We start from the raw sequence: 9,781 nt of genomic DNA on the forward strand, positions 1-9,781 counted from the left end.
AAATGGAGCTGCTGCCGGTCAACACGTAATGCTGCTTGCACATCTGTGATAACGTATTTCAGCATGAATAAAAAATGCCATGCAGCAGCTGTGAGAAAGAACAGCGAGTAAAGCACAAGTGAAGCAGCTCTGCAGGCCCCACACTCAGTGCAGGAAAAGCTCCAGGCGTGGAGCAGCCCTTTATCACTGCAAGGCTTTCTACATGTAAAGATGCTGTGGTTTGTAGCTCTGCTGATAATGATTAAAATACACTGAAGCAAGAAATGTGGGTGGCCACAAATGAGTTGCCAGATAATTGATCTGATAATCTCACAGATCTTTGTGACGTTAGCTACATTTCTCTTTGAAAGTGAAGCAAAACAGTGCTATAAAAATTGTCTGATCTCACAATCTAGACCAGAGAAGACAGACCTAACGTTTGAGATGTCTTTTTAGTCACAGGACACAAGCATCAATTGCTGAAAAAGGTGAGTCATACTGCTAGAGGACACTGCTCTGTTAAACTAACATATGTGAACTAGTCTACACACAACAGATGTCCACACTGCCTTCTATTAGCATAGACTGCTGATGAAAAAAATGTCATGCTGGTACCAGTTTGGCAATATGTAATGAAATCTGTTACTGGATAACATACTAATCATTGTGATTGATACACGTAAGTCTTCTGATGTTTGCACTGCACTTTCATAAAAGAGCTATTCACGCATCAGCTCTGATGAACACTAACAAGGGAAACCTGCTTACAGCAGTTGGATAGCTTGATTAGTTCTACATGCTGAAAAACGAAAGCTTGTTTTTCTGCAAGACTTCAGTCAGTGTGCTGCTAGGGGCAGCCTTGCAGGCTGTACAGATGCAAACCAGCACAGCTTACTCATTCATGTACAAGTGGGAAACTGGCAAACAAAGCCAGATGTCAATAAACAAACATGAAAGAAAGCGCCTTGGAAGGATCACCTCACAACCACACATACTTAAACACAACATCTGTACCTTAGATAAATGTGAATAACATCAGAGTAATCTCTATTAGATTCACAGACTCACAGAAGAGTAGAAGATCTCGAGTTGGGAGATCTGGTGCCAGCTGCGGCACCAAAGCTATAATTCACTCAAAACAATCCTTACAAGCTGTTGTCCTTATTGCTATGCTGCTATACAGCAGATGCAGAGCTACGTAGCCATGCTGGCACAAAGGCTCAGTAAGACCTCTTACAAAGTAAGGCAGCTGAAACCCCACATCATGCATGTGCTGCTGAACCTCCTTCTGATGACAAGAGCAGAAAGATGAAGCCCTGAGACTCAAGTATGCAAGTCAATGTATGCAACAGTAACTGCTCTCTATTACTTAATTATTGCAGTTGCTTGGATATAAGGATAGCACATTTATGCTATCTTGTATTTAAATGGAAATTCAGCACATGCATCTAATAATCACAAATGCAAAAATACAGGGTAGCAGCAGACCTAATTCTTGAAAACTTGTTCGGTGATGACAACTGTTGATGCAGTAGACTGTCTCCCATGCAAAAAATCCTCTTATTCTCCTGAACAAGCTGCAAAACAAATGTAAGATAAAACCAAAGGCAACTGCTCAACTGGCATTGCTGCTAAGTTACACTCCAGTTTGCAAGCTTTCAACTTCACAACTGTAACAAGCATGCAACCTTAGCTAGTGGGAAGTGTCCCTACCCACAGCAGAGGGTTGAAACTAGATGGTCTTTAAGGTCACTTCTAACCCAAGCCATTCTATGATTTTTCTCTACTCAGGCCACATCTGGAGCTCTGCGTCCAGTTCTGAGCTCCCCAGAACAAGAGACATGGACACACTGGATAGAGTTCAGACAACGGGTCACATAGATGATGAAAAGACTGTAGCACCTCTTCTGTGAGGAAAAGCTGTGAGAGCTGGGACTGTTCAGACTGGAAAAAGCTCAGAGGGATGTTGCCAGAGAGGAGGCTGGGAGTGCACAAAAACCTGAGAGGGGACACAGCCAGGACAGCTGGCCCCAGCTGACCAAAGGAATATTCCATACCACTTGTCATCATACTCAGCAATAAAAGCTGGGGGAAAGAAGGAAAAAGGGGGACATTCAGAGCAATAGCCAGGGTGATGAGCTGTGCACTTCTGGAAGTGGCTTAATATCTGCCTGCCGATGGGAAGCAGAGAACAGACTCCTTTTGCTTTGCTTGTGTGCACAGCTTTTCCTTTACTAGTAAACTGTCCTTATTTCAGCCAATGACTTCTCACACTTTTATCTTTCAGATTCTCTCTTCATGCCACCTGGAGAGAGAATGAGTGACTGGCTGTGTGGTGCTGAGCTGAGCTGCCTGCAGCATCTAAACAATGTTATCTGTAAGAGGCAGCAACAGTATACTGTGAGGGACACAGAAAGCTTCCAGTAAATCGCCAGTTGATTTGGGGAGTAAGCAAACCATACAAAAGCTTCAACAATCCCATACAGATTGAATTGTAGCACTGCAAAAATCACAACAATTTTGAGACAAAGGGTATACCAATCTCTAACTCAGGATTATTAACTTTGGCTATCAAGGCCTATGGCAACTAAACTTGAAGAACCAGACATCTCAACAACAGCAGCAATTTTCAATGCTGACAGAATGCTGCACCCTATGTTTGCTCAACACACAGAAAGGTCTTCAACACTCATCTGCATCAGAATTTTTACCTGGACTTAAACCACAATTTCTGCCCAACCTAGCCAGCCCATGACAGATACAGATCTTGAAGCTAAAGCCAGTAGTGTAGCAGTTCAGATGTTCCTGCATCTCCCGTTTGTTGCCTGTCCCACAGTTTCGTATAGCTTCAGTGTTGTCTGTTGACTGAGAAGAAAGTTACTTGAATGTTCAGACTGATACACAGAAGTTATTCTCACAACCACCTAAAGTGACAGAAAGATTGAAAAAGATCAAGAATGGTTCACTGAAGTACAATTAGTACTGAGAGGTGACAATGCCTTCACTACTACTACCAACTCCTTACACGGAATAATACATCTAAGAGGCAAGTTTGAAAGCATTCTTTAATGTACAGCAGTTCCGAACAACAAAAAATCTGTCATTCTCTTTTCTCTCTCTCCTAGGATAGCTTTGAAGGCTTCAAATCCCTTTTCACAATTAAATGTATTTTCACTTTCTTCCACCATAAAGATTAGGAGGCTAAGGAAAGTCAGGAAGCTTACAAAGAAATGTAATTTCCAGCCAAATCTTTGAGCTTGTCTTCTACAAACTTCAGCCTCTACAAGTATAAACAATTATGATTTAGAAAACACTAAAGAACCTCATTAAATCAGGGAGGAAATGTAGATATTCAGTAGTGTCTTCTAAAACATCTATGGCTAGACATCGATATCAATAAGCAAATGGGAAGCAGAGCTTGAAGTAGAGAGAAATCCACATACTCCAGTGCTGTCATAGATACTTGTCTTACCTCTGGCATCTGCATCCTTTTCTTTAGAAAGAACAAAGTGAGAATCCTCATGGCTACAAGTCCATGAAGATCCTACTGACTACAAATAAGTCAACATTGGGCAATGCTGAAAATCCAGCCACAGCTTAATAACAGTAAGGTAAGTGCAAGCATTAGGAAGCCATGGGTATACCTGCAATGCTACCATTGCTTATTTAAGACAAGAGACAAGAAATTGACAAGGAAACCAGAGAGAGGTTGATGAAGCCCAGGGTAAGATTACAGATTTGTTTCATCCTAATACTTCATAATTAGAGCTGAACAACTACAACAATCGAAAGCAGTGGAAGTTTTCAGCCTGCAGTCTCCTGGAGCATTATTAGCATGTACATTTAAACAAAGCTCTTTCATTTTATCTATGATTTCCTTTCCAAAAGCCTTCCAAGTAGCATTTCTGGACACTCTTAACTCCTGTTTCGAGTGAGGAAAATTTCTGTTAAGTGACAAGGGTGTTATGGTCACTAAAAGAGCACGAACACTTTGTATCTCTGTGTGCAAAACATGTAAAACATCATACCATAATCTAAAAGATTTCTGCCAACAATAAAATGACATCATGCTTCTGCCTCTTATTTAAACCAGACTCTGAAAACACACTTTCCCTCACTCCATGATACTTAAATCTGAGTATATTGATCTATTGCAGATTCAAAATGGGATTGCCTGTATTTTGATTCCTTCATAGCTCTTAGAATCTAAAATTAAGTTCTAGTATCTTTCTCAGCTGCAAGTCACTGAAGATCAATCATGAATGTACTTTTCTCCTTCACAGACAAAATAAACCATAAATAGAAACTATTAAACCAAGTATTCTGTAAATAGAAACTTTCCCTTTGTTTTTAATAATGACTTTTGCTGCAAAGAATCCTCAAGCCAGCTAATTATAATACTATTCACCAAAGCAATCTACTGCAGGTAATTGTTATTTCAGTAGAACCTCAGTTCTGTTACCATCAAATATGCCTGATTAAACGCTCCCATGTCTAACACAAGCCACATTTATTATGTTAGTATGTATTCAGACCTCCTTCAATATTGCAGCACTCAGATTTGAGGTCTGGAATGGAGCATGACAGACAATAAACTGGATCAGCTTCGACTTCTATGCACATATTAAAAATATATAATCAACACATGAATTAAGCCGTGTTCTTTGATTTAAAATGATTACATATAATAGTGATATCAGCAGACTTTTAGCACATTGGTAAGTTTGGCTTATGAACACAGACGTGAATGCTGCTTGTTTATTTTTATATGTAACTCTAGATTCACATTCTGCACAGCTTAATTCACCAAGGGCTTGCTTTCCAAGTAGCCTTACTACATCTTCACTACAAAAAATGCAAATTGTATCAGGTGTTCCTGTCCTAACTAAACAAAGTACTTCAGAACATTTAGTTAAAGAAACAAAGTTTTTGCAATTACAAAGCCATCCTACCTCTGCAGATCCCATTCGATCAGCACTCTCCCCAGTACCTTTGAATCTACCAACCACTTCCAGCTGAATTTGTAAAAGGTTATCACTAAGAACCGTTAAGTTCTTAAAGGATAATTAGAACAGGAGACCAAGAGTAGCAATTCTATTAATCTTCTGGCAAGAAGCAACTTTAATGTCAGGTCAATCCTACCAAACAACAAAGATATATACATGACTTTTTTCCCCCTGTGATTTTGATTGTGTCTTCTGGTTAGGGTCTCTGGTAGGGTTGACCTCACATTAAATATTTATATATTAAAAAAACATAAACATTTATATATGAAAATATATGAATATTTTTATATTAAAAAAATAAAACTTTACACTCTGGTAACCAGAGCACGTAGCCATCAGTCAAATTCTTCATAGGTGAACCTCTTGAGTGCCACTGCTCATTACAGCTATATACTGTAACTCCTGGAAACCTCAAATGACGCCATTTTATTGGACACCACATACAGTTCACATCTCAGAACCACAGAACAGTTTAGGTTTGGTTTGGAAGGGACCTTGCAGCCCACCCAGATCCAACCCGTGCTGTAGGCAGGTCTATCACCCACCAGCTCAGCTGCCCAGGCACCCGTCCAACCTGGCCTCAAGCACCTGCAGGGACGGGGCACCACAGCTTCTCTGGGCAGCTGCGCCACTGCCTCACCGCCCTCTGAGTGGAGAACTTATGACACACATCTCACTTAAACTTCCCTTCTTTAACAGCCGTTCCCCCCTGCCCTGTCACTACACCTCCCGACGAAGAGGGCCCCTCCAGCTTTCCTACGGGGGCCCGTCGGCCCTCGCTCAAAGGGCTTCACGCCATGAAGGGCACAGAGCAGTCCGACGGGCCCGGAGCGGAACCGATCTCCTCCGGAGCTGATCTCATACAACCACGGTCCGGCGCATTATTTCACTCGCACAGGGCGCTAGCTCCCTCCTCGGCACCGCTCAGCGGAGAGCCGGGAGCGCAGCGGGAGGGGCGGCTCGGTCCGCCCGCGCCGCTACGTCGGCGGGGAGCGACGGCGCCCTCCCGTTATGCAAGACGGGGCTCCCCGCCCCCGGCCGGAGGGAGGGGAAGCCGCCCTGCGGGCACGTGACAGGCGCGCAGGCCCCGCCGCCGCCATCTTGAACGGGGGCGGGAAGCGCCGCTGGCCGCCGGTCCCCGCGGTGCGGCCCGGGGAGGGGTCGGGCGGCGCGACCCGAAGGACGGCCCCGTCGCGGCCAGCGGGGAGGGAGGCGGGGGGAAGGGGAACGGCGCGGTGCGGCCGTGACGGCTCCGTCCTCCGCAGCCCGGAGACAAAGCGGGAGGTCAGCCCTCCTCCTCGCGCCCTCGGGCCGGGACGGGCGGCGGGCCGGCCGCCGCGGCGCCATTTGTGGCTGCGGGCGGCGTTGTCCGCCCCGAGGCCGTTTCCGCCCTCCCCCGGCCTCAGCGAGGAGGGCACGGCCGCTGCCCGACGCCTCGGGGACGGGTTGGTGCCGGAGGGCCCGGCCGGGCCGCGAGGTGTTGCTGGAAGCCCGGCCCTTCCCACCCGAGGCCGGCCCCAGGAAGATTCAAAGCGCTCTTAATAAAGCATCGCAGAGCACGAGCGCGGTGCCCTGAAGGCACTAAATTTCACAGATTAAAGGAGGATAAAAAGCACGTGGGCACCTGACGGGATTTTAAATCAAGTCCAATTTCACAGTATGGCTGCATTTGCAGAGGGAAACCTTTAACCACGCTAACTCTGTTACCTCGACTGGGTCCGCTACACGTGTGAGCTGAAAACCCTCAGCAGAAACCCATCGATGCCTCCTCTCCCCACTGGCCGTTAATGCCTGGAAACAGCTCTGCTTTATTTACAATTTAAGAAAGAAAAAAAACCCGCAGCAGGGATGCAGCTTCAGCCCCGTGCAGACCAGAGACTATGTGATGTGTATGTTCAGCCAAGCTGGGCCGGGCCACTCGGCGTTCCCTCAGTAAATGAAACCACTACAACTTGGAAGGCTGTGCTGACACTGCAGCCAGAACGCTGCACAACATAGACTTCAATTCCAGTAGTCTATAGCAGTCAGCTCCCCAGTGCCCTCACCGAGGCTCTCAACAGCCGTGCCTGGAGTGCCAGCCTCGGTCTGGCAGTGCGCTTCCAATTACTGGTGCTTCAGACCCCATGAGATCAAAGCCCAGCCTCACCGCTTCCTGAAGCCCCCTCTTCTCTCCCTGAGAAAGGACTTCCAGGACTCATTTTGGGTTAGCTAGACTTGGTGCAGGCCAAAGAGCCAAAACAAACACTTCTTGGACTTATGCTATGAATTCATTATGATTTCAGTACCGTAACATCCACCCACTAGTCTATGACCTGCCAAATGTGCTTTGGCCTTAGAACGATACAAGCATTTACCGAGCATATTTGAAGTCTTAACAATTCATCCCCATCTCCTTTGAGCAGTACTCAAAAGCATATTCTTTCCCCACCAAACTGAGAAAGGGGCCGCCGCTACTTCAGCAGGGCAGCGGTTTTCCAGGAGTGGCTGAATTGGACAGCGCTGAACACAAACTTAAAAACAACTGTTTGTGCTGCTTTCCACCTTTTTCTGTTAAGTCCCCAATGAAAACCTCACCTGTCTGTTTCAGCAGTCTGTCTGCATTGTAAGTACCTATCTTCCAGCCCTTTCTTCCTCTTTGCATGAGAGGCCATCTATAGACCAAAAACCATAGAGCTCCAACACAATGCCTTGGTTGCATAAATACGGGGCTGATTTTTTTTTTTAAAGCAGACATTTATCAAAGGGGCAAAATGAGAGAACCTGCACTTTGATACAGCTGCTGCAAATGAGGGTACTCCAGTGCCACTCAAGGAAAGTCTGTGTTCTGGGATTGCTGCCTTTCAGCAACAAGTGGCACATCTGTGCTCAAGATGTGCCTCGCTGCCTCCTGACAGCCGCACAGAAATTCAGCTTTTCTTTCCACAAAAGCTCCAGTTGTGACATTTCAGTTTGCTCCTTCAGTAAAGCGACTGCCAACCCCTTTCCCCAAGGCCTTCAACCACCTCACAGAATGCAGCTTTGGAGAGATGCAGCCGTACAGACACTGACCCTCAACTGCTGTCCTGGTCCCTGCCAACCCCAGTATAAATCTCACTGGGGAGGGTTGGGGGGCATGGGGGGGGGGGGGGGGAAGGCAGGAAGAACAGGTTTCACGTAAAAATTATTCCAACACCTCCCATTGTCCCAAGCTCCTGGTGAACGTTCTATGGTTTCTATCTAGCACTATTACTATTATTTTTATGAGTTGAGTTAAGCTGCCTTGCCATCAGGCATGTGGCATGCGAGGAAGCCTACCAGGCCCTACGAGCATTCAGCATCCTACACTCTAGGCAAGGAGGGTCTGAGAAGGAGCACACCAGAATGTTCGGCTGGCCAAGAACAAGAACCTCCCCCTCCCCCCCTCCTTCTTTAAGTCACGGATAGGCATTATTATGTTATTATGTTACAACACACAATTTGAAAACCAGATTGGGGCAAGGAGAAAACCAGAGAAAGAAGCCACAGCCCTGTGTGGGGGGCTCTGCTTCAATCGCTAGGAAGTGGGGAAGGGCTGACGGGGAGGGGAAGAGGAAGGAGCAGAGCACGGCGTTACCTGGGCCCGGTGGCGGCCGAAGCCCTCTTCCTCCTCCTGGTCCCCGCACAGAGCCCTCCGCAGGCGTTCCAGGTGCTCTCGCAGCGTGACCCGCTGGTGGAAGGAGAAGGCCGGGTGCAGCGAGGCCATGGTGAAGAGCAGGAGCAGCTCCTCCTGCGCGCCGAAGCCCAGGCCCTGGGCGGCGGGGAGAGGGCCCTGTCCGTTCTCTCCGGCCCCGTCCATCACCACCACCACCTCCTCCTCGTCCTCGGCCCCCTCCTCCTCGGCGGCGCCCGCCCGGGGCCGCCGCGCCGGGCAGCTCTGCAGAATGGAGTCCACCTGGGGCAGGAGGCGGTGCAGGCGGCCGGCGGCCTCGCGGTTCTCGGAGCCCAACAGGGCCAAGTAGACGATGAGCTTGGAACGCACGGCCGGGTCGCGGAAGTCGCCCAGCTGCCCGGGGTCGCTCAGCCCGTTGGCCTTGGCCTCCGAGTCGCGAAGGCAGTGGTAGTCCTTGCGGGCCAGGTCCTCCAAGCAGGAGCCCAGGAAGCGCAGCTCCAGCGGGTTGCACAGGTCCAGCAGCCCCACCATGAACTCCAGCCGCTGCGCCGAGCCCAGCACCAGCCCGAACCACTCGTACACCGTCTCCTTGTCGGTGCGGGCCGCGGCCGCGCCGGGGCCGGAGCCGCCCGGGAAGGCGGGAGGCGGCGGGCCGGGCCCGGGCCCCGGCCCCGGCCCCAGGCCGTGCAGCTGGCTCGGCCGCTCCAGCCCGCACCCCCGCCCCGCGGCGGCTCCCCCGCGGCCCGGCGCCCGGGGCACCTGCTGCGACTGCGACTGCGGCTGCTGCGGCGGCGGCGGCGAGGGGTGGCGGTCCGGGGCCGCGCCGGCCTCCTTCAGCCCCAGCGCCGCCGCGGCCGCCTCTTCCGCCGCCGCCCTGTGGCTCGTCGGCTTCAGGGGCAGCTTCATCTTCAGCATCCTCGGCGCGAGGCGGCCGCCAGCGTCCGACGGGGCCCGGCGGCGGGCCGGGGGGCCGCGGCCGGGCCGGGGGCGGCGGTCAGGCGGGGCCCGGCGCTCAGGCGGAGCCGGCGCTCACGCCGCTGCGGCCCTGCCGGCGCGGGAGTAGAGGCGCGCGCGGAGGCAACGGTCCCGGCGCGCGCGTCCGCGTGCGTGTGGGAAGGGGGGCTGGGGGAAGGGGGGGGGGGAAGGGGCGTGTGCGCGTGTGGGGAGG

General features: G+C 49.9%; 1 protein-coding gene across 6 annotated transcripts in view; it reads right to left on the bottom strand.

Annotated features, from left to right (window-relative positions):
- The window catches only part of ZCCHC2 (zinc finger CCHC-type containing 2), a 48,655-nt gene extending 39,101 nt beyond the window's left edge, over nucleotides 1-9,554 (bottom strand). For all 6 annotated transcript variants that reach the window (XR_016465031.1, XR_016465032.1, XM_031589260.2 and 3 more), the window contains exon 1: nucleotides 8,578-9,554. Coding sequence is in view for 4 of the 6 variants with exons in the window: in XM_031589260.2 (XP_031445120.2) it covers nucleotides 8,578-9,528 (951 nt within the window). In the remaining 2 variants the exon portion in view is untranslated. The remainder of the gene's footprint in view (nucleotides 1-8,577) is intronic.
- Between the last annotated feature and the right edge of the window lie 227 nt (nucleotides 9,555-9,781).

This window comes from Phasianus colchicus, chromosome 3, assembly GCF_987193195.1.
Source record: "Phasianus colchicus chromosome 3, bPhaCol1.hap1.1, whole genome shotgun sequence".
NCBI classification, from domain to species: domain Eukaryota; kingdom Metazoa; phylum Chordata; class Aves; order Galliformes; family Phasianidae; genus Phasianus; species Phasianus colchicus.